The 25325-nt window shown below is 45.0% G+C and overlaps 1 protein-coding gene across 2 annotated transcripts in view; it reads right to left on the minus strand.

Annotated features, from left to right (window-relative positions):
* Positions 1-3436, minus strand: part of Fgd1 (FYVE, RhoGEF and PH domain containing 1) — a 45229-nt gene extending 41793 nt beyond the window's left edge. Inside the window, exon 1 of one of the 2 annotated variants that reach the window (XM_085684618.2) lies at positions 2395-3436. In XM_085684618.2, the coding sequence (XP_085540744.1) occupies positions 2395-2701 (307 nt within the window). In that variant the 5' untranslated portion in view covers positions 2702-3436. The remainder of the gene's footprint in view (positions 1-2394) is intronic. The other variant, XM_048441602.3, reaches the window with a different exon arrangement.
* Between the last annotated feature and the right edge of the window lie 21889 nt (positions 3437-25325).

Below are 25325 nucleotides of genomic sequence, written 5' to 3' on the forward strand. Positions count from 1 at the left end.
AGCCATTCATCCAGGGCCACATAGTGAGTAAATTAGGAATGGCTAGATGGAAGACCAAGTCTTTCCCTGACACCCTTTTTAATCCCAATCTTTACTTTTTACTAAAATAAAGGACTCCCGCTGGGCATTGGTGGCACATTCCTTTAATCCCAGCACTTGGGAGGCAGAAGCAGGCAGATCTCTGTGAGGTCAGCCAGGTCTACAGAGTGAGTTCCAGGACAGCCAGGGCTACACTGAGAAACCCTGTCTCAAAAAACAAAACAAAAAATGTAAAAAAAAAAAGATACCCACTGTGCCATTGTAGAGCCAAGGATGTAACTGGGGAAAAGGAAGGATCCTGAGAACAGTGTATTAATGTGGGGAGAAGAGGGGAATGGTTTGGGAAGAGTACTCTGCTTTGGAATTCGGAAGAAAAGCAAGCTCAGTATCAACCCCATGTTGACTAGAGAGGGCAGAGAGCAAGGGTCAAGACCTTCCTAGCTACTGAGTCCCAGACAAAGAGTATTTGCTAGGTGGGAACTCACTGTTCTCTTAGGCAATAGTTACAGAGGGCCTACTGTGTGGTCCCTTACCATCTAGTCAGACATTTGTTGAAGAAGGATTTATTGAGTACCTGCTATGTACTAGCTACTACACTAGTCCCTTAGGTATACAGTACAGAACAAAACAGCAGACACGACCCCCTTGCCCTCAAGGAGCTCACATTCTGGCAGCATTAAGAGCAGCAATAACCAAGTAGACACAAACAAGAGGGCACTTTTAGACTGTATTAAATGTAAGGATAGACACACACTGGCAGCTGTGATGGAGAGTCACAAGAGGGGCCCTACTTAAAAGTGGTCAGGGAAGGTCTCTCAGAGGGGACATTTGAGCTGAGACCAGAAAGATGAGGAGCAAGCCAGGTGGAGGGCTGAGGGAAGGGCTTGCAGGCAAAAGGCAAAGCAAATGCAAAGGCTCTGCACTGGGAGAGTTGTGGGTGTCTGGGGATCTGAAGGGAGGAGCTAAAATAAAGTATGGATGAGTAGCCCCCTCTCCACAGCATGTGTCCAGGGGAGTTTGGAAAGCCAGCAGAAGCAACAAGCAGGGCAGGGCATTCAGGGGTTGTGAGTTGTGAGCTGGCTACCTCCACGCACACACACACACACACACACACACACACACACACACACGCGCGCGCGCGCGCGCGCGCGCGCGCGCGCTGAACTCTCCCAGAGGCTCCATAACTATCCAGAGAACAGACAGCAGCGAGAGGCACATCCTGTCTGTGTTTTATGCTTCACTAACTGTTACTGCTACCTGGTACTGAGCCACTCACAGTCCTAGTGACCTGTGGAAACTGAGATGTGAGCCATGGAAGCAGCGAGCCTCTCACCACCTCGGGCCCAGGGAAGACAGGGCAGGTAGGCACTGCTCTTCCTTCAAGGCTCCTAGACTCAGGCCCACGTGAGAATATCCCAGAGGGTCTGCTAGGCTGCTCAGGTACTTAGGGCTATGAAAAGGGCCATCCAGGTCTGTGGTCCCATCCTGACCTAGAGATGTTCCACCACTGCAAACCCAAGCAACCATCCTGATTATCTATCAAAACAATCTGCTGGCCCTGCAGCTGTCCCTTCTGACCTTTTGGCTCTCTTCCTACCTACCGGCTCCTTCAGGCTCATCTCCACCTTTCTCTCTCATCAGCACCTCCTACCTCTTCCTTGCCTTGTACTCTGATCACACACACCTAGCAAAAGCACAATCTAGGATCAGCCCACCATCTCCCTCTCTCTCGTTCTCATACTTCAGGGCTACTGAATAGTATAGGGGGTAATCACATAAGTAGAAAGCTTGGCATTACTCTCCAGACTCAGTTTAGGGAAGCAGAAAGACCAAGGATTTTGGGCTCTACTCTGGTTTTGAATCCAGGCTCCATAATGACAGTGTGACCTTGGACAAGTTACTTCTCAGAGCCTTGGTTTGCACCCCAAAAAATGTGGTTGATGATATCCACTTCAGATGACTCCTGAAGCTGAAACAAGAAGCCTTGTAAAAGTACCCAGTTCAGAGCCACGCACAAATGTAGGCACTTAGCTAATGGGAGACTTCTTTTCTCCTATTCCCTCAACCGCATCCCCATTGCTGCCTTGAAATCCTGCCCCCTTTTCTTGAGAGTGTTTCCTCTCCTGTTAGCCTCAGCAGTTAGAAGAGAAAGGAGTCTTAAGGACTGAGGGCGCAAGGGAAAGAGAAGAGCAAGGAGCAAAGGCTGAAAGAACTGGACGGAAGGGGAGGGGGAGGAATAGGGTTTTAGGAGACCCAAGGGGCTACGGTGAGCATGTCGGCCCCAAGCCCTAGAACAAGAACCCGTTCCCAGTACCAGGCCTTAGCCCAGGTTCCCATGCTGTCTGGATCACTCACCAGGCCGAGGCTGCGAGCCCTCCAGGTGGTAGGAGAAGCGCAGGGCCCGGTGGTGCTGTGGACTAGGGCCGCAGGGCAAGACCCGGGAGCTTGGAGGGGCTCCCAAGCTGGCGTCCGAGGGTCCAACAAACTGAGGATCCAAAGGGCCTCCAAGAGCCGAGCCTGAGCCCCTGCGCACCGGCAGACCGGGTTCCAAGACTCCAGGGTCCGAGTCGGCACAGGCCAGTGGAGCGGCGCCAGGGGTATTCGTCGCCGAGCGTTCGGGATCCGAAGGCCCAGAGCCCCCCGGGACTCGGTGGCCATGCATGGTCCGGGCCTGGGCGCGGGGCCCGGGCTCCCCGCTTGGCTCCAGTTCCTGGGGCGGAGGCGCGGGCGGAGAAGGCCCGGCGCCCGGCGGAGCAGCGGCCTCAGGCTCGGGGGGCGGGGCTGCGGGCTCAGCCCCACTGCGGAGACTCGAGCCCCCGACCCGGGCTCCGGCCAGCAGCCGTGGCGGCGGCAGCAGCAGCAGCAGCAGCAGCCGCGGCCACCGCCGTTGCCGCGCCAGGCATCGCCGGCCCTGGCCCCAAGCGGGGAGTGGGCTCGGCGGGGCCGGGGGCCCGCTGGGGAGCGCTGTCTATGCGGCTGCGGCTGGGGGCGGAGGGTCGGGGGCTGCGCTAGGAGCGGGCTCTCCCGATGGCCGGCCGGTCACTTCCGTGGCCGGGGGCGAGCGGCCAGCCGGATCCCGGCGTGGGGGTCTCTCCTTTCTCCCGGAATGAGAATCGACCTGGGTTCTCTGGGCTGGTCGGGAAGGGTTCTTCCTCCCGCCGCAGCGGAGGCTGGGGGCGGAGGAGAGGGGAGGGGAGAGAGGAGAGGAAGGAGGGAAGAGAGGACGGCCGTGGCCGGGAGGCGCGCGTGTGCCGCGCTCCCCTTCTGCTAGGCTTGCCTTCAAGCAGTGTTCCAGGACGATGCTCCAGCCGCGCGGGCAGAGGAACGGGCCGGACCAGGCTTCTCCGCCTTCGGTCTGGGTCTCCGCCGCGGCGGGCGGGAAGAGCCCTGGGAACTGGGGGCGGGTTGGGGGGGGATGGGGAAGCGCGAGCCGTTGCTGAGACAGCCGCAGCCACCGCGGCGCTGGGACCCAGTTACTAGAGTCCCGCCCCCTCGTCGGGATTTGAGCTTAGCCACGCCCCCTCGCTTGGGCCAGTTTCACCTCTAGCAGGAGTTTAAGGCCCTCCTTCTGCTGGCCCTGAACTTTCCTGCAGCTTTCCTTTCCATCTTCCCGTGGTCCCCCAGATGTAAATCTCCCGACTCAATTTCCAAAAGCGACCCTTCCATCGCATTTAATATCTTTTTCCGCTCTCCCATCACTCTCTTTCCCAGAAGCCTTTTCACGTATTTCAGAGTTATTAAGCTAGGCTTGGCTCATAGTGATTCTTTACTACTCTTCATTTCTCAGACCAGAAATTTCGTGGTCCTTTACTTTCCCACTCTTTTAGACTTAGTTTCTTGTTTTGTCCGTTATCTGACTGGCAACAACTCAATCCTGAATGAGTCCAACTGTTTGCCTTATTTTCCCCATTCTTGTGCCCAGGCAGCTGAACACTACTGAATAACACCATACCGTTTTCTAGATTTGCCTCATGATAAACCCTCATTTCCCAGCTTCTACGAGTCCCTCAGAACTGACCCATCTCCCTATTGGTAGTCAATTTTCACTTCCATTTCCCCATCAGTCCCTAGTTAACGCTCACCCACAATGGCCATTTCAAATCTAGTCTCCCCAAAATCTTGATTTGCCCCTTAGTATTCAGCAGATAGAGCCTACCTCTTACAGCGTGGAGTAAACAGGAGACAGCAGAGGAGAGGCCTTGAGTTCTTGCCACAAACCTCTGAAGTTGTCCCGTGTTCCTTCTCTACGACTTTAAATACACTCAGGTATCTTTCATCTAAAAAAACAATCACCAAAAATTCTCTTTTCTCTCTGCAAATGACTCAAGACTTGCTCACACTCAGCTACCTCATTTCCTACCTCCCATTTACCTTTAACCCTGCTCCAACTCACCTCCTGCTTCCCCCCCCCCACCAACTGCTTTCTTATCAAGGTCTGCCACAGTTTATGTCACAAAATAACAAAAGAATCTTTCAGAGGTCATCCTACTTGGTTTTTGGGTAGCATTTAGGTAGTGCTAGTGACCACTCCCTCCTCCTGAAATTGCTTCCCTATGACATAATGCCATGTTTATTTTTCTCCTTTCTTCCTTTTCAGGTTATCCCTTGTCTCTTGGGATCTTTGACCTGAGCTCTCTTGTCTTCTCTTGTGCTATCTGGCTGGTCTTTCCCTCAATATCTCATTTGCTTCCATGGCTTTGATTATCAGTTCTCAGCTGATTACTCTTAAATGCTTCCAATCCAGACATTTCTCCTGCCCGACATTCAGCTGTTTATAAGACAGTGTTGCTTGCATATCCTAGAGAAACCTAAAATCTCAGTTCTTCCCCAACTCAAGACATCCTCAATGACTTTGTGTGTTTGTACCTCACCTAAGTGAAGGATCTAGGTCAAAGTAGAAACCTGGTCTCTCTCCTCTCTCTCTCTCTCTCTCTCTCTCTCTCTCTCTCTCTCTCTCTCTCTTTCTCTCTCTCTCTCATACCCTCATGCAGTTACCAAGTCCTGTCATTTACAGGACTATCTCCAAAGTCTATTTATACAGTCTCTTGATTGCCATTGCCACTGCCCTGGTGTAGGTCAGCCCAATTTCTAATCTGCATTACCTTCATAGTTTCCCTATTTCACTCTTGATCTTAATTATTTTTCATCTCTGGGCATCAAACCCAGGGTCTCATGCAAGCTAGGCAAAATGCACTCACTTGGAAGGCAAGTAGTCCTGGAATCTATTCTCTATACTGTATGCAGTCTGCATTATTATTATTATTATTATTATTATTATTGGTTTTTCAAGACAAGGTTTCTCTATGTAGCTTTGGAGACTGCCCTGGAACTTGCTTTGTAAACCGGGCTGGCCCCGAACTCACAGAGATCCCACCTGCCTCTGCCTCCAAGTGCTGGGATTAAAGGCGTGCCCCACCACCACCTGGCTTGCAATCTCTATTTTTAAGAGTTATTTATTCATGCATTTTATGTATATGAGTGATCTATTTGCATGTATGCTTGCATGACAAAAGAGAACATCAGAGAGATCCCATTATAAATGATTGTGAGCCACCACGTGGTTACTGGGAATTGAACCTGGGTTCAGTGAGAGAACAGCCAGTGCTCTTAACAACTAATACATCTCTCCAGCCCCCACTCTCCATTTGAGACAAGGTATTCCAAGCAGGCCTTGAACTTGTGATCCTTCTGTGGCTGCTTCTAGAGTGCCAAGATTAAAGGCATGTGCCACCACACCTGGCCAGTCTATATCTTGGAAATCGAATCAATCACATCTTTCACATGTTTAGAATCTTTCAAGTCCCCATGGGTTCAAAAGAAAGTTTCCCTTCTTTAACATGGAAGTTCAGTGGGGCTCTTTATGATCTGCCTCTCTGCTAGCCTTTCTAAACCTTAGTGCTTGAGTCAAAGTTGAAAACATTCTAAGACTGTTGGCTTGGTCCATTGAGCCTCTGGAGGTTTTTTTTTTTTTGTTTTGTTTTTCCTTTTTTAAAAAATTCTTTGACAATTTCCTACACGTCTGAAGGTTTTGGGTTGTTTGGATTTGCCTCTCTGGTGTTTGAGCCAGAGCCTCACTCCAGTCCAGGCTGACCTGGGGCTTGCGTCAGTCCTCTTGCTTCAGGCTCCTGAGTGTTGGGCTCACAGCTGAGTTTCTGCACGTTTTGTGGCCTTTGCGTGAAACTCTCTTCACTTTTCCCTAATTCCATTTCATTTATCTAAGTTTCAGCTGACTCCATGAATGTCTCTTGAGCATGTAGTCAGGGCTCCATGTGAGACTCTAGCTATGCAGCCGGAAGAATCCCAAACCAGAGAGTGCATAGCAAACTCCACCCTCACAATGAACAGTTCAGCCCTGGAGATGATATGACATCAATGGACACAGGATTACAGCACAAACATGCACAATTATAAACTGCAGAAGGCTATGACTGCACAGAACAGTGACAGGAAAAGAATGTGGGGATTGGTGGCGTTTAGCTTTAGGGGTCTGACAAAGCTTGAAATGGAAGGTAAGATTGAAAGAATGAGAATCAGCAAACGAGGAAAGATGAAAATGTCCCAGGGAAAGGGTCCAGTAAGTAGAAAGACCCTTTGGAGAATTGGCGTTTGCTGACTCAACCAACCTCAAGTCAAAAAGAGTTGGGAAAAAGCTGGGTGTGGTGGCACACAACTTTAATCCTAGTCCTTGGGAGGCAGAGGCAAGCAGATCTTTGTATTTGAGGCTAGCCTGTTCTACAGAACAAGTTCCAGGACAGCCAGAGCTACATAGAGAAACCTTGTGTCAAACAAAACGGAAACCAAAACAAAAGCCCTGTACTGAATATGCACAGATGTTTCTTCTTGTCATCATTCCCTAAACAACACACTATAACAAGTATCTGCAGAGCATCACGTTGTATTGGATATTGTAAGTCCTGTAGGATGAAAAATCTTATAGGATGATATGTATGGTTTAGTTACTAATGTTAGGACACTTATGCTTTTTGGAGATGGATTCATGCTATGTTGTACAGACTATGCCATTTTATATAAGGGACTTGAACATCTACAGAGTTTACTGTTCATTGGGTGGGTGTCCTGTATTCAATTTCCCAAGGATAGCAACAGACAGCTTTAGTTAGGAGCGATGTTCGGAAGGCTGCATACTGACAGCATAGTGAGTCAAAGGGAGAGTATTGGGATAGGAGGTCAAAGTAGACAGAAGTGAAGTATCTAGGACTAAGGGCAATGAATTCTAGTCTAAAAACAGTGGAAATCTATTAAGATAGTACTTTTATTTTTAATTATTAAAAACTATTTTTAATTATTTATTTTTATTTCATGCTCATTGGTGTTTTTGCCTGCATGTATGTCTGTATGAGGGTGTCAGATCCCCTGGAAGTGGAGTTACAGGCAGTTGTGAGCTGCCCTGTGAGTGCTGGAAATTGAACCTGGGTCATCTAGAAGAGCAACCAGTGCTTTTAACCACTGAGCCATCTCCTCAGCCCCTAATTAATCTTTTTTATGGTTTTGTTTTTTGAGACAGGGTTTCTCTGTAGCTTTGGAGTCTGTCCTGGAACTGCTCTTTAGACCAGACTGATCTTGAACTCACAAAGCTTTTTTTTTTTTTTTTTTTTTGAGACGGGGTTTCTCAATTAGCTCTGTAAACCATGCTGGCCTCGATACAACTAATATTTTAATAGTAGTAATATTATTATTGCTGTGTGTATGGTGGGGGGCATGCTGCACAATACACATATGGGGGTCAGAGGACAACTTGTGAGAGTTGGTCTCCTCTTTTTCTGTGAGTTCTAGGGATCAAACTGAGTTCACCATCAGGCTTTTGTAGCATGTACTTTTACCAACTGAGCCGTTTCCCTTGCCCCTGAAATAGTAATTTTAGTTGTGGATCAAATTTGCAAAATGCTAAAACCAATTTGAGAAAGAAGAAGAAAATATCATAGTGGAGCTAGGCATGATGGCACAGACCTGTAATCTCAACTTCTGGGGAAGCTGAGGTAGAAGGATCACAAGTTCAAGGCCTGCCTGGGTTATGTTCAGTTCAAGACCAGCTTGTACCATTTAGTAAAATCTTGTCTCAAAATTAAAAAAAGTAAAAATAAGTGGTAGTGGCTGCCTAGAATGTCCAAGATCCTGAGTTCAATCCTCAGTACCAAGAAACAAGCAAAACCCCAAAGAAAACGAAGTAGTAGATTATAGTTTTTATTGAAAAATTAATTTTTGCTGAGCATAGTGGCACATGATCCCAGCACTTAGGAGGCAGAGGCAAGTAGAGTTCTGTGAGTTCAAGGTCTACAGAGTGAGTTCCGGAACAACCAAAGATACACAGAAAAACTCTGTCTCGAAAAACAAAAAAACAAAAAAGAAAGAAAGAAAAAAGAAGTCTTACTATTTACTTTCATTTATTACTTTGTTTTGTTGACACAGGGTCTTACTATGTAGCCCTGACTGGCCTAGAACTAACTATGTAGACCAGGCTGGAATTGAACTCACAGAGATCCATCCACCTTGCCTCTGCCTCCCTTGTGCTAGGATTAAACCCATGTGCCACCATAGCCAGCTGGATTGTTATTATATTATTATATATTACCCAGATGTCTTTTTATTTTTAGTAGTAGTAGTATTATGTCTTTGAAATAAAATAGAAAGAGGAACAGGTTTTTCAAGGGGAGATCAATAGTTTAGCTGTGGTAGAGGGAGGCGGATCTCTGTGAGTTTGAAGTCAGCCTCAAACTGGTCTATTGAGTGAGTTAATTCCAAGACAGCTAGGGCTGTTACACAGAGAAACCTTATCTTGAAAATAAAAAGAAAAATTAAAAATGTAAACCAGGAGACTGGAGAGATACTCAGCAATTATGAGTGTTTGCTGCTCTTTCAGGGGACCTGAGTTCAGTTTCTAGCTCTCAATTCCATTCTCTTGGACAGCTCACAACTGCCTGTAACACCAGTTCCAGAAGATTCAATACCTCCAGCCTCCATGAGCACCTTCTCTCATGTGGCACACACATAAACACACATATGCATACAAGCAAACAAACAAACAAATATAAATCTTTTAAAAATGCAAACCAGGCATGGTGGTACACAATAGTCCTAGCTATCCAGAGACAGGCAGATCAGTGGAGTCCAGGAGTTCCATGCCCGCTTGGACAGTAGAGCAAAGCCATGTCTCAAAAATGGGAAGTGAGCCTAGGGACCAAGAGAGAACTGTCCCCGAGAGTAGTACTCCTTGCACATACACATGCTCAGAGTACATAATTGGGTTCACAAAAGCCTATTTATAACAGCAAGAAACTGGAAAGACAAGTACGAGATGAATAAATGAGACACTTTTATATATTAGGGCACGGAAAGGAAATAAAAAATAATGAAGTGTGGGTACATGTACCAACGTCAGCAAGATTTGGATATCTAATGCTGGCCGGGTGGTGGTGGTGGCACATGCCTTTAATCCCAGCACTTGGGAGGCAGAGGCAGGTGGATCTCTGTAAATTCAAGGCCAGCCTGGTCTACAAGAGCTAATTCCAGGACAGACTCCAAAGCTACAGAGAAATCCTGTTTCAAAAAACAACAACAACAAAAATCTAATGCTGATTTAAAAACAGTTACCGGAAATATATTTAAAGAAATGCATGCAAATTAAACCATCCATGAATATGTTCTAAAAGCATACAGAAGAGCAAGGAAAAAGAAAAATTCCAAGCCAGTAGTTACCTTTCAAGTAGGAGAAAGAGATGCAATTGGGAAAGGTTCCAAAAGGTGTTTTGTCATTAGTAAATAATTTGGTTTTGAAACTTGGTAGGGAGGATACATAGGTAATTGTTTTATTGTGTATTCAAACTGTACATATAATAGTAGTCTAAACTTTATAATGAATATCTTGAAAAAAATGTAGCCTTGGCTGGCCTGGAACTCACTATGTAGATCAGGATGGCCTTGAATTTGTAGAGATCTGTCTTCTTTTGCCTCTCAAGTGCTAGAATTAAACTACCACACCCAGTTTAATATGTATTATATTTTAACAAGTGGGACTAGTGGATTAGAGTGCTTGTTGGCATGAAATTTGACACAGAACTCTCACTGAGGGTCAAAGAAACAGAACCCCTTCCCTCCTCCTCCCTGAAGTGGGACTAGGTATGTAGAGAACCCCCTGAGAAACTGTCTGTCCGTCTGTCTGTCTGTCTTTTTGAGACCCAGTCTCACTATGTAACCTTGGATGTCCTGGAACTCAATGTAGACAAGGCTGGCCTCAAATTTACTTCTGCCTTGCTCTGACTACCTGCATGCTTCTGCCCACTGAGTGCTAGGATTAAAGGCATGAGCAATCATGCCCACCAAAAATGATTTTTTTCTAAGACAGGAAATGCTAGATTGGTCTATGCTGGGAATGATCCATTAGAAAAAAAAAGCAAAATGAGACTGTGGATGTAACTCACTTGGGAGAGTATTTGCCTAGTGTGCACATTGTCCTGGGTTTGCTCCCCAGCACTGCATCAGTTGGGAGTGGTAGCACATGCCTGTACTCTGCACTAAGGAGATAGAGACAGATCAGGGTTGTGCTCAGCTATATAGGGAGCTTGAGGACAGACCAGACGACTTAACACCCTGTGGGGGTGTGTGTGGGAGAAAGGGTGGAGACTGGGATCTGGGGCATTGGGCTTGACGTGGGGGTGCTGGGATTTGGGGCACTGAGCCTAAGAAAGGAGAACCGCCCTGTCTTTCTTGCCCTATTTGCCCTAGTCCCAGAAAAGGATACAGATACAAATGGATGGAGTTAGCAGGTGCTTGTAGATTCACTGCTAAACTTGTCTTCTTTGAGTTCGAACTGAGCTTTATCTCCCTTCAGACAGACACTGAGATCCTCACTCTCCTTGTCAGGGCATCCTCACTCTCTCTGAAGACACTCCGTCTATGCAGCAACTCTCTGCCTGTGGCTGCGGAGCCTGACTGCTTTGTCTCTTTATCTTTTCTTTTCGTTGCCCTCCTCCTGGGCAGCTGCAGATGTCTTCAGCTTCAGAAAGAAAACAAGATTTTACTCTTCCACCTTTCCATGCTAAGAATTCGATGTTCAAGAGACAAGCTTGCAAACAGAGAGCAGACCCTTACCCACCAACCAAGCGGACTTATTTTATCCTGAACTTCCTAACCTCCTGGAACTGGAGGCTAAAGCCTGTGGAGCCCAGGTTCTGCCACACACCGATGGGGTTTCCAACCCTGTCTCAAAGGAAGTGGTGAAAGGCTTATGGAGAGGGGCAGCCGTGGTCCAGTGCTAGAGTCAAGGTCATACAGAATAACACAAGACGTGTTGTTGGGAGGCAGCATGTGGTTAAAGGTGCAAGTTCAAGTCATCTTCCTCACCCCAAATTTCAGAGCACTTTATCCCTTGGGGTATCTTTGCCTCTTCTCAGATAGGACTGACCTTTCTTCCTTTCTCCCAAACACAAGAGCCCTTGAGGGCAACTTCATAGCTGATTCTTTTTTTTTTTTTTGTGACCCCCGTGGAGCCTAGCCTAGGCCAGATGGACAATGGGGACAAGAAAATACTTGCTACTGAAATCCAGAGAGGACCCCAGAGAATAAATTTCAGGCGTGAAGAGGATGAGATATGTGTTTCTATGAGAATTATCACTTTGGGCAAAAAGATTTAAAGCAAGCAATGAATGTGAGGAGGAGATAGTTTCAAAAAAAAAAAAAACAAGCAAGCAAACAGGAGATGGTAGGAAGATGAAGGTCCTGTAACCGTTTTGCTTGAGAGGTCTCTATGTAGTCCTGGCTGTCCTGAAACTCTTTATGTAGACCTAACTGGCCTTGAACTCACAGTGATCTTCCTGCCTCTGCTTCCGAGATGCTGGGATTAAAGGGGGAACACTACCACACCCAGCTCTTAGGATCTGGCTGATGGCATCTAGTTTGCCACTGAAGGTTGAGACAATGTCATTTTCTATAGAAAGAATACAAATAGTATTCAGGCTAAGCAGTGGTGACACATGCCTTTAATCCCAGGCTGAGTTCGAGGCCAGCCTGGTCTACAAAGTGAATTCCAAAACAGTCAGGGATACACAGGAAAACCCTGTCTTGGGTGTGTACACACACACACACACACACACACACACATATATATAGTCTTCAGTCCTTAATACTATAGTTGACAGAAATTTGATTTTGAATTTATTTTTAATTTATTTTTAAACTTTCCTTTTGTGAAGAAGGGGCAGTCGGGTCTGCCATGGTTCATGAGTAGAGGTTAGGGAATGAATTGCAGGAGTCAGGAGTCAGTTCTTTCCTTCCACCACATGGGGCCCGGGGGATCTAACTTGGGTCCTCAGACTTCATGGCTGGTGTGTTGTTGGGCCCTAAAGCCCCACCAAGGAGGAGGTCGCCCCAAGAGACACTCTCACCGTGGTAGATGCAATAGCAAGAGGAATTTTTATTTTGCTGCTGTGGCAGAGATCCCTCAGCCTCGAGAGGAAAAGGACCCCTGCTTTGTCTATTACAGGCTCTTTTAAAGGAGAAAACCACAGAATCAAGGGGGGTAGTACAGAATCAAAAGAGAGAGTCCAGAAATCATTTGTCAACTATTTTGACTAGTTCATTTAATGGTCAGCTAACTCTAATTGATCAATGCTATGTCAGTTGCTTGGTTGGTTGAACAAGGAGGAATGCTTGCAGGTTATCTGCAGGTCGTCTCACCCCAGTTCCAAGGTCTGGGTCTATTGAAGAAAGACTACAAAGGGGATGGAAGTTACTCAAAGCTCCAGCGCACGTGTGGTTGGTTACCAGGATCCCCTGGTTCCCAGGAAGGGGGATGCAGTAATGCTGAGGTTCCCTAAAGTCTTTCAGTGTGACCTGCCGAACCCTCTCACTGGCCCCAGAAATTTGTGTTTGTTTAACATTGGTAGTTTTAAAAGCTTCAGTTTCACCAGGCAGTGGTGGTTTCTGCCCTTAACTCCAACACTCAGGAGGCAGACGCAGGTAGATCTCAGAGTTCGAGGCCAGCCTGGGCTACAGAGCTAGTTCCAAGACAGCAGGGCTATTACACAGAGAAACCCTGTTGCAAAACAAAACAAAACAGGAAGGGGAGTGGGGAAAATATAGCTCAATCAAAAACAATAAAGTATAAAACAACAGAATCACAACAAAATAAAAATTTTTCAGTTGTACAATAGTAATCTGCACATTTTAGAACTGGTGTCAAACTGATAGAACTTGGCCAGGCAGTGGTGGCGCATGCCTTTAATCCTAGCACTCAGGAGGCAGAGCCAGGCAGATCTCTGTGAGTTCAAGGCCAAACAAGAACTCACAGAGAGTTCTACAAGAGCTAGTTTCAGGACAGGCTCCAAAGCTACAGAGAAACCCTGTCTCAAGGCTGGGCTTGAACTTGTAGAGATCCTCCTTCCTCAGTCTCCCAGGTGCTGGGATTATAGATTTGCATTCTCATGACCAGCTGAGATTTCTCTTTTCTCTTTTTAATTACCTTCTTATCTTTCATGTTATGTGTATGTGGGTGAGCTCATGTGCCCTACATGCATACAGGGTCCTGTGGAACAGAAGAGGACATCAGATCCCCTGAAGCTGGAGTTACAGATGATTGAGAGCTGCCATGTGGGTGCTGGGAATTGAACCCGGGACCTCCGAAAGAGGTAGACAAGGCTCTTAACCCTTGAGCTACCTCTGTAACCCCGAGATTTCACTTTTCTTATAAAATAAGTTAGTAGTCTAGGTGGGGTGGTGGTGCATGCCTTTAATCCCAGCACTCAGGAGGCAGAGGCAGGCAGATCTCTGTGAGTTCAAGGCCAGCCTGGTCAACAAGAGCTTGTTCCCAGATAGGCTCCTAAGCTACGGAGATACCCTGTCTCGAAACACCAAAATAAATAAATAAATAAATAAAAGTTAGTACTCTAGATTTTTCACTGTTCATTAATCAAAGCCCTGAAGAGATCCAGGGAAACAAGCGGTCACTACCGACTTGAGGAAGCTTTCTTTGTTTTCACTAGGTCAATTTTATCTCAGAGTCAGTTATTTCTGCAATTCATAGAACTTTCCCACTCTGACATAGCTAGGTCTCTCTTTCTAGTAGATGGTGGAAGCTCCAGAGGACCAAGACCACTCGCCCTGGAGTCCCTGCAATGCCCAACAAATCTTCACTGTGACAGAATGCCCTGTTCAAATGTGCAGGCCTTAGAAGCAGGTTGCTGGAATCTGGCTCTTTTGTCTGTCTGTCTGTTTGTTTGTTTTGCTTTTTTGAGACAGGGTTTCTCTGTGCAACAGTCCTGGCTCTCTTGGAACTCAATATGTAGACCAGGCTGACCTGAAACTCATAGAGATCTGCCTCCCTCTGCCTCCCGAGTGCTGAATCTGGCTTTTTGTACCTTGTGACCTTTGGCACTTATGCATCATTTGGAATGCCAGTTTCTGCATCTGCATCTTACCAGTTATGAGAATTTGATGGCTGTGGTGGTTTGAAAGAAAATTGCCCCATAGGCCCATAGGGAGTGGCACTATTAAGAGGCGTGGCCTTGTTGGAATAGGTGTGGCTTTGTCAGAGGAGGTTGTCACTGAGGGTGGGCTTTGAGGTTTCTGATGCTCAAGCCAGGCCCAGTCTCTCTCTCTCTCTTCCAGTTGCTTGTGGATCCAGATGTAGACCTCTCAGCTGTCTCTCCAACATCATGTCAGCTTGCATGCCACCATACTTCCGGCCGTAAGGATAATGGACTAAACCTTTGAACTGTAAGTGAGCTCCAGTGAAATGTTTATCGTCCTAAGAGTTGCCATGATCATGGTGTCTCTTCACAGCAATAGAAAAAAACCATAAGATGATGACATAATAAGAATGAATGCACGCACAGTCCCCAATTCTAATAACGGAAAGCTCTTCCCATAACTAGTATTCTATATGGGTGGAAGACACGGCCATGAATAACAGGCTCCGCCCCTGTCTTTTTGACCTAATACATCAGTGGGCTCAGTACAAACAAACCAATGTGAGCTGTGATACAACCGACAGACTTGTAAATGGTTGTTTGATTGAAATGATTTCATCCTTTTGAAACAGTGTTTTGCTTTGCAGTCCAGACTGGCTTAGAATCCTGCTTTAGCCTCTGGAGAGCAGGGATTAAAGGTGTGCTCCATAATGCCCTGCTTATTTTTTTGGTGGGGGGATACAGGTTTGCCCCAAATTCTCTATGTAGCTGAGGATGGCATGAATTTCTGACGTTTCTGCCTCCACCTCTGGAATGCTAGGATTATGAGCTTTTATGAAGAGTTAGGCATCAACCAAATCCAAGTCACGTGAACTACTTTTGACCTTGACCTCTTTTGTCTCTATTTCTCCCTTGGTCTCAGCCTCCTATTCCACCATCACTGCCACCACCTCAGAGGCGTGCTGTATCTCTCTCTATTTTGCTTTTTATTTTTGTCTGCATATGTCTGTCTGCTTCTTTTTCATGCTTCTCCTATTCTATTTCATCGCCCCTCTCCTCTTTCTCTGAGCTGGGGATAGAACCCACGGCCTTGCTCTCCTGATAAGAAAGTACACTAGTAAGCTGTAGCTACAACTCTCTCTTGGTTCTCTCTCTCTCTCTCTCTCTCTCTCTCTCTCTCTTCCTTTCTTCTTCCTTCCCTCCCTCCCTCCCGCTCTTAAAATTTCGTTTCTCCCCACAGCACAAGGCAGGGTTTCTCTGTGTAGCCCAGACTGTCCTAGAACTCACTCTATAGACTAGGCTAGCCAAGAACTCACAGAGATCCTCCTGCCTCTGCCTACTGAGTGCTGGGACTAAAGGCATGTGCCACCACCGCCGCCTGACAAATTTATATCTCTTTATTTTATTTTGTGTGTGGAGGTGTTTTGCCTACATGGATGTCTGTGTGCTATGTACATGTTTGTTGCCCAGGGAGGCCAGAAGAATGTGTTGAATCCCCTAGGACTGGAGTTACAGACAGTTGTGAGCTGCCACATATGTGCTGGGAATTGAAGCCGGGTCCCCTGGAAGAGCAGACAGTGGTCTTTACCTTAGGGTCATCTTTCCAGCCCCTCTGCTCCTTCTCCAAGATTCTTTCCCCATCTCATTATTTCTCTCTTGCTTTCTCCAGCTGGGATTTGGGCCACTTGTTTGTGCCTTTTCCCCGACACATGGTCTTCATCTAGGTTTGTCTCTGTCCGTATACCCAGACTACATTGCTCTCCCTCACCTGCACTCCACAATTTCTGTCTTGTTTCTCTTTCAGTTTCCCTTGGTTCCTTGGCTTCTTTCACATCCTATCCCTACCCTTTGTTCTCATTTATCTTCTTTCTGGTTATCTCCAACTCACCTTCCTAATTGTGTTGTTGCATTCATCCATTTATTTCTTCCTGTCTTTCTCTAGTCTAACTTTTCTGTTCCAGCTTCCATATCTGTCTTCGCCTCCGCCCTCCCCCATTCACATTCTTTGTCCCTATCAACATGTTCATGTCATGAACATATCAGAACAGTTAAATACACGTTCCCTCTGCTAGATTGTTTGGATTCAGTCTTAGCAGTACCACTGCCTTGCTGTGGTATCCTTATCTGTAGAACAAGATAACGATAACAGTACTCGTGTTTCATATGCTACTGTGGAGCTAATGTGCTAAAATACGGATAACTGGTAGAATAATACCTCAGAAAGAGCAAATGCTCTACAAATCTATTGCTATCACCCCGTATTCATCTTTGTTTAATTCCACTTATTTCCTCCCAACCTACATTTCTTTCTTTCTTTTTTTGTTTGTTTTTTGAGACAGGGTTTCTTTTTTTTCCACTTTCATATAGAAGTCATTTAATTGATCTTTACTAAGAAAATGAGCAATTTTTTCTTTCCCAAAGTTTAACAATTTCAAAACAAACTCGATGCTTCACAATATTCTGAAAATATTCGAAAGTTTTCTATTTCTTTTCATTTCCTTTTATTGAAAACAACTTTATCGTAAAGAACTTACTAAAGAAAGAAAGAAAGAAAGAGAGCAAAAGAAAGAAATGTAGGTAGATAGATACATGCATACATAACGATGGAACTAGCTAGATTAATTAATGCTACTCAAGCCAGTGCTTACCCAGATCCAAATTCCATATACTTTAATGAAATTCTATACAGCTACAATAGCCATCCTGAAGTTGTGAAGCTTGTTTTACATTTTTTCTTTTTTAAATTACTTTATAAATAATACCAATCAAAATTTCCACTTCCTCCCCTTCTCCCACTGGCCCACTACTCCTCTCCCTCTCCCCCTCCAGTCCAGTCCTGTGGGAAGTCCCAGGCCCTCCCCCCTCCCCCAGGCTTAGGAAGGTGTGCATAGAATAGGATCCCAAAAAGCCAGTACATGCAGTAGAGACAAATCCCAGTGCCATTATCATTGGCTTCTCAGTCTGCCCCAATTGTCAGCTACATTCAGAGAGTCCAGTTTGATCCCATGCTCGTTCAGTCCCAGTCCAGCTGGCCTTGGTGATCAGGCACACTGCCTCAGTGGGTGGACCAACCCTTCGTGGTCCTGACCTCCTTGCTCATATTCTCCCTCCTTCTGCTCTTCAGCTGGACCTTGGGAGCTCAGTCCAGTGCTCCGATGTGGGTCTCTGAGACAGGATTTCTCTGTGTAGCTTTTGAGCCTGTCCTGGAATTCTCTCTGTAGACCAGGCTGGCCTCGAACTCACAGGGATCCACCAGCCTATGCCTCATGAGTGCTGGGATTAAAGGCATGCATCACTACCGCCCGGCACCAACATACATTTCTTTTTTTTTTTCAAGATTTATTTATTTATTAACTACAGTGGTTTGCCTGCCTGTGGGCCAGAAGAGGGAACCAGATCTCACTACAGATGGTTGTGAGCCACCATGTGGTTGCTGGTAATTGAACTCAGGACCTTTGGAAGAGCAAGCAGTGCTCTTAACCTCTGAGCCATCTCTCCAGCCCCAACATACATTTCTTATCTTTCATTTCTTTCCTTTGAAATGATTTATTTTTATTTTGTGTGTATGAATGCTTTGTATGCATGAGCACCACATGTATGCAGCACACAAGAAGGCCCAGAAGAGGACACCAGATCACCTTGGAACTGGAATTACAGATGGTTATGAGCTGCCCTGTGGATGTTTGGAGCCAAACCTAGGTCCCTTTGCAAAAGCAGCAAGTGCTTTTAATCACTTGGCCTTGTCTCCAGCCCTCTCTTATTTCTCTTTAGACAAGGTCTTATACTGTAGCTCAGGCTGTACTGCAACCTACCATGTAGTCCAGGCTGACCTCAAACTCATGATAATCATTCTGCCTCAGCCTCTTGAATGTCGGGATTGTAGGTAACAGACACCATGTTCAGCTGCCACCACCACTGCCTCCTCCTCCTCCTCCTCCTCTTTTTTTAAGATAGGGTCTCACTGTGTAGCCCAGGCTGTCCTCAGAGCTGCCAGTCCTCTCGCTTCAGCCTTCCGAGTGCTGGGATCACAGGCGTGCACCTTTATGCCTGACTTCTGCCCTCCTCTCATTTTATTATTATTTTTGATACAAGATCTTACTATATAGCCCTGGCGGCCCTGGCACAGCTACACAGATCAGGCTGTCCTCAGCCTCAGAGATCCTCCCGCTTATTCCTCCAAAGTGCTGGGTGTGCCCCTCACAGCTAGCCTTTCTGTTCTCACTTTAATGTAGCTGCTGTCTCTTCTGACTGCATTCTCTGTGTTCATCCCTTGAATGTGTCTCTTCTTACTTTCAGTCTCAGCTAAGCTAGGTCCTCTTTCACACAAACTGAACTTCATTTCTCTGTATCTCTTTTTCCACCTGTCTATTGTTTTTCTCTCCATTTCTGAGTGTCTGCTCCAAACCCTATTTCTTGGTCTCTGTTTCATATCTCTCTAATCTGTCTCTTATCCCTCTCTATTGAAATGTAGTTACTAGAAACAAAAATCCAAACAAGAGCTTGCTTCTGTTTGTTTGTCTCGTCTTCCTGGGTCTTCGCCTGGCCACTCGGAAGAGTTTAGACTGGAATTAGTCTGGTAGATAACGTGAAGCTATAAAAGGGCTCAGGAGGAAGAAGTAGGCCTGGCAAGAGGCAAGTGGCAGGGTGTGGAATTTCATGGTTCTGCCAAAAACCTCCTGAAAGTCATGGCCTCTGAGGTCAAGGTTAGCATAAACCCCTCAACGCAGCCTCTTGAAGAAAGACAAAGAATGCTGCATTTATTGAGAGGACTGGGAAGGGGTATTTTTCAGAGTGAAATTCCATCCGGAAGCTGGAATCTAGAGTATTTCCTGTTGTAATGTTTCTTCCAGACATGGAGAGTCTAAACTTGCCACGTAACACGTGCACTCCTTACGTGTGTGTGTGTGTGTGTGTGTGTGTGTGTGTGTGTGTGTGTAACTCAGTGAAAACTCAGAGTTGCATTCGGAACCCACCATTATTAGACACATACCCACATGCAGAGACATGACAATACTCAGAATCACTAATTTTCAGAGATGCAGATACTCGTTTGCTGGCAGAGGTGCAAGAATACAGAGACATTGAAAACTCCTGGATCTGCCCCTTCCCGCTCAGAGACCTGTGCAAACTGATACAGAAGAGTAACTAACTACACGGAGGCATCCCACTGGCTTCCCTCTTAAAACTTTTAGTCTTATATTGCTGTATACTCAGAATAACAGCAGAAAATCATATGTAAAAACACGCATTCATAGATGAGTATGTGAAATCATGGAGTCACAACTATTCAAAGTCCTGGAGTTACACATAGCCAATTTTTGGAAGTGCAAGGGAGCCAAACTCCCTCCAGTCCCCAAATGATAGGTAGACTGTCCCCTGCTGCCCCCACCATGGTTTTGTGAAGGCACCGCCGAACATTCCAGCCAGAAATCCTGACTTTTAGGAACCAGACAGAAATAACTTGAAAATTTGGGTAAGATAGAGGAATATAAAATAATAAAAATGTTGTAAAGTATTATAAAAAGAACTCAAACAGATCACTATGAATTTCAAAAAAAGTTGAAATGTAACTCACGAGCTAGGGACCTAACTCAGTTGGTATAGCGCTTGCCCAACGTGTACAAAGCTTTGGGTTTATGGTTCAAGACCTTAGTCTTTGGGAGGTTGAGGCAAAAGAATCAAGAGTTCAAAGACATCCTTGGGTACATAGGGAGTTCAAGGTCAGTCTAAGCTATGTAAAAAAATCAAATCTAAAATGATAGTCAGGAACCTCCCTTCTCCATCAACCCAGGTTCGGATGGTTTTACAGGTGCTTTTCATAGACTTTCAAGAAACAGTTTGCTAAGGTGGGAGGCGGTGGCACACGCATTTAATCCCAGCACTCAGGAGGCAGAGGCAGTTGGATCTCTGTGAGTTTGAGGCCAGCCTGGTCTACAAGAGCTAGTTCCAGGACAGGCTCCAAAGCTAGAGAGAAACGCTGTCTTGAAAAAAAGAACAAAACAAGACAAAAAACACTGCTGGGTGGTGGTGGCGTACACCTTTAATTCCAGCACTTAGGAACCAGAGGCAGGAGGATCTCTGTGAGTTCGAGGCCAGCCTGGTCTACACAATGAGTACCAGGACTGGCTCCATAGCTACTGAGAAACCTTGTCTCGAAAAAACCATTGATGGCCTCATATGCAGGGCCTCATGCACATTAGGCTACTAGGCAATAATGTCCTTGCTGTGTTATATATACTCTTGACCAGTTTTCTTTATTTTTGGTTAATTAACGTTTGGGGGTATATATGCGTACTGTGTATATGTGAGTGTGGGGGCATGTGGTCTACCAAATTCATGTAGCCAGCACTTAGGAGCCAGAGGCAGGTGGATCTCTATAAGTTTGAGATCATTCTGGGCTACATCGTGAGTTCTAGGCTAGCCAGTGTTACGTGATGAGACCTTGTCTCAAAACAAAACAAAATAAGTCAAAGAAATGAAAGCCAACTTGAGCAAATGGTTCCAACAGAGTTTTGGTTCCAGTAGTGCAAATGGCCACTCAGTTTACAGTTTTAGGGCAACAATTACTAGCTGCGGATGAGGATTGCAACTGGTGGAATTCCTCACTGCTTCCACTGTGTAATAGTTAAAACAGTTCATCCAATTAAAAGTTGGATTGGAGGCCGTTTAGTCAAGTCTCTTTCTGCGAGTAGTGTGCTGGCTAGTTTTATGTCAACAAAAGTTAGACTCATCAGAGATGAAGTAGCCTCAATTGAAAAAGAAATGCCTCCATAGGATCCAGCTGTAGCCAAGCTTATAGGACATTTTCTCAATTAGTGATTGATGCGGGAAGCCCCAGTCCATTGAGAGTGGTGCCATCACTGGGCTGGTGGACCTGGGATCTATAACAAAGCAGATGGAGCAAGTCATAAGGAGAAACCCAGTAAGCAGCACCCCCACACACACATGGCCTCTGCACTTACTCCTGCCTCCAGGTTCCTGCCTTGTTTGAGTTCCTGCTCTCACTGCTTTCAGTGGTGCACAGTTATACGGAACTGTGAGTGAAATCAACCCTTTCCTCTCCAAGTTGGTTTTGGTGTTTCATCACAGCAATGGTAACCCAAAGACAGGTGGCACAGAACTAAGCTATGCAAAGGTGGCATGCATATGTATAACAACTGAAGTGTGATGTGTCTGCAAACCCTGTCACCAATGCCATGCAGACTGTGCTGAAAACCAGTGTCATTTCAAGACACCAAGCCCTCTCCAATAACTGGACCAATAGCTAAGGCTGCTAAAATTTTGGAAGGGATGTCACACATTCCTGTCTTCTATATAGTTAGTATAAGTAGGGCACTAGCAAGACTGGGTTGTTGTGGTAGTTTGGATGAGAAATGGTTCAAATAGGCTCAATATTTAAATACTTGGTCACCAGTTAGTGGAGCTGTTTGCGGAGGCTTTGGAAAATTTGGGAGGTTGAGTCTTGCTCGAGGAAGTACCTATGTCACAGGGAGCAGGTTGTGAGCATTTGAGCCTTGACCAACACTCTACCCCCATTTCCTGTGTGTGGCTGAAAACGTGATGGCCCTGCTTCCTGTTCCTGATACAATAGATTCCAAGTAGACAATATATCCTGACAATAGCTTCACGGATGGAGGCCCTGATGGGACAAGCGCATAAATCAACCTATCCTGTGTGGGTGGGCATCACAGGACCTGTGCCTGTCAGTGAAGGGTGGGGATATGCCCTCGTTTCTGCAGCTACTGCCGCAAGTTTTTCAGTGTGCCAGCTGCCTTTAAGTTACCCATGTTCCTGGAAGTAACATTGATAAACTCACTGGTTCACTAAGCTAGACTTGGGTGTAATTGTTTCTTTGGTTTCTTGTTGGTGTCCTATCTGGTGTACAATAGTTATTGTTCATGTCCTTCTAGGAAAAGTCACATGACAACAGCAATACAGAAAACCTAAAACCACAAATCAATACTAACCCATAAGAAAATCTTAATGAGCTCCAAAAATCAACACTAAGACAGACAATTTTCTCTGCTCACAACTGGATAAAACAAGCAATCAATATTAAATGTATCTTCCATTTGAATACACAAAAAACTCAATTCTTGGGCCAAAGGAGAACTCCAACTAAAATGCTGAATTTCTAGGTAATGATGGGGAAACACTGTGAAACACAGAAGGAAAAAAACAAAAAAGAAAGGTAAAAGTTTATTTAATTCTTCCTTCCTTCCTTCTTTCCTCACTTTCTTTATTTTTCTTTCTTTCTTTCTTTTTTTTGAGACGGGGTTTCTCTGTGTAACAGCTCTGACTGTCCTAGAACTTCCTCTGTAGATCAGACTGGCCTTGGACTCACAGAGATCTGCCTGCTTCTGCCTCCTGTGTGCTGCTGGGATTAAAGGTGTGTGCACCACTGCCTGCCTGCCTGCCTGCCTGCCTGCCTGCCTTCCTTCCTTCCTTCCTTCCTTCCTTCCTTCCTTCCTTCCTTCCTTCCTTCTTTTCTTTCTGACAGGATCTCATATAGCACAGGGTGACTTCCAACTTGTTATGTAGTCCAGGTGAGCCTTCCTTTTCCTATTCTCTTGCCTCTACTTCCCAAGTGCTGGGATTATGGACAGGTATTACACTGGACAACAAAGCTAAGAGGATAAATAAAGTCTTAGATAACAATAAACAAACAAGTAAATACATGAGCTGATTCTGTTTAAGTTATTAAATTAAGAAAACTATTAAACAAAACAGCATATATATTCAAGAAGTGGAAAATGCACAAATATACAAAATAAAAAATGAAAATTTTTGATATAGCTATAGAAAGAAGATGTTTTAAACATCAAAGGTTTTTTTTTTTTTTTTTGAGAAAGTCTTCCTATGGCTGACTTTAGATTTCCTATGTCAGCCATGCTGGTTTGAACAAGTTGAGATTTTTCCAGTCTCATACTCCTGAGTTCTGAGATTACGGAAATGTAGCACTATGCCCACCCATAAAAGCCTTTATATAACTCTGTGCAAAGGGTTTTAAAGGCCAGGAAGAAATGGATAATGTCACAGGAAAATGTCACTTACCAAAACTGGCCCCCAAAAGACAAAAATTCCACATGGAACAATGTCCTTGCAAGACACAGAGATGTTATAAGGAGCTGTCTGTCACCCCAAAATACTAGTTCAATATCTTTTCACAGCAGTGGGGGGGGCATTAACACCAAAACCCAGAGAGTCTGAATGCTGATTTGATTTTTCTTAGCCTAAAGAAGGAATAGATTTTGTTCAACTGGGATTTTGCTCTGTAAAAGATCAAACCCTGGGCTTCATTCGTTGTTGGAAAATACTTTGCCACTAAATCACACCCCCAGCCCAAGGAACAGTTTTAAATCTTTTGTTTGTTTGTTTCTGTTTTTTGAGATAAGATCTTACTGTGCACCTCTGGCTGTCCTGGAACTCACTCTGTAGACCAGCTGGCCTTGAACTCACAGAGATCCAACTGCCTCTGCCTCTGGAGTGCTGGGATTAAGGCATGCACCACCACTGTCCACAGACATTTAAATCATTTTATGAAGTAAATATATCATTGATAACAAGATCTGACAAAGAAGTCACAAGTAAAGGTAATCATGTGGACCTAGCCTCGCTTGTGATTATTATGCAGAATCCTAAATAATGGAATCCATGATTGTGTGGAGTTTATTCCAGGAATGTAAGAATCATTTCAATACTATGAAACTACTAATAGAATCTGAGATATTATTTAATTCAAGTAGTGTTGTTGGAGGCTGTTCGTTCATTTCCCGACAGCCCTGACTCGAAATAATCACACAGAAACTATATTATTTAAAACATTGTTTGGCCAATAGTTTAAGCATGTTTCTGGCTAGCTCTTATATCTTAAATTAGCCCATTTCTATTAATCTGTGTATCACCACGTGGCTGAGATTTACCGGCAAGTTTCCAGTGCATTTGTCTCGCAGAGGCTACATGGCTTCTCTCTGACTCCACCTTTTTTTCTTCCAGCATTCAATTTAGTTTTCCCTGCCTAGCTCTGTTCCTCCATATTACAGGTCCAAGCAGTCTTTTTATTTATTAACCATTAAAAGCAACATGTACAGAAGGGCTTCTCATACCATTTCCCCTTTTCTGTTCAAATAAAAAGGAAGATTATAATTTTAACATAATAAAATTACATGTAACAAAAAAGAGGTATCAAGCAAGAATTACAGTTATAATATTTATTCTACTTTATCTTTTATCATAACTAAGAAAAACTATAATTATAACTATTTATTCTTCAACTCCATCAAAGACCCCAGAAGGATATAATATTACCTAAGTTAACAGGAAGCGCATTGTAAGCAACTTCCAAAACTCTAGAATCCACAGAGACATCTCACTGCCTGGACAGTCACCCAAAGTTCTTCTGTATTGATAGGGCATCCATCTTCAGCCTATTGGCCCATAGTATCCGGCAGACTTTTCCATGAAGCAGGAAATTTCAAAGACAGTTCCGTCATATTGGCAGTTTGTCAGTCACTTTCTTTTGTGTCCTGTAGAATGTCTAGCAGACTCTTTCATGAAGCAGGAACCCTGAAGGACCATCTCACCTTTAGGAAAGTTCAGCAGTCATATCTCCATTGGTCCTACATATCCAGCTCACACAGCATAACATCAAGCAATTCAGGTAAGAGCAGCCACTTGCCCAAATGACCGACAAACTCCATGAGGAGCCTCTTCAATGCCCATCTTCCTCTTGAAGTAGATTGGTGCTGCCAGGAGCAGATGTGTCTCACTGTCATGAAAAGTCCTCAGTTTTTAAAACATTTTAAATGCCATATTCCATAGGTCCTTGAAAGGTTTAAAGATTATCAAACTGAAATATATCTTTAA

Source organism: Myodes glareolus, chromosome X (genome assembly GCF_982192425.1).
Source record: "Myodes glareolus chromosome X, mMyoGla1.1, whole genome shotgun sequence".
Lineage (NCBI taxonomy): Eukaryota > Metazoa > Chordata > Mammalia > Rodentia > Cricetidae > Myodes > Myodes glareolus.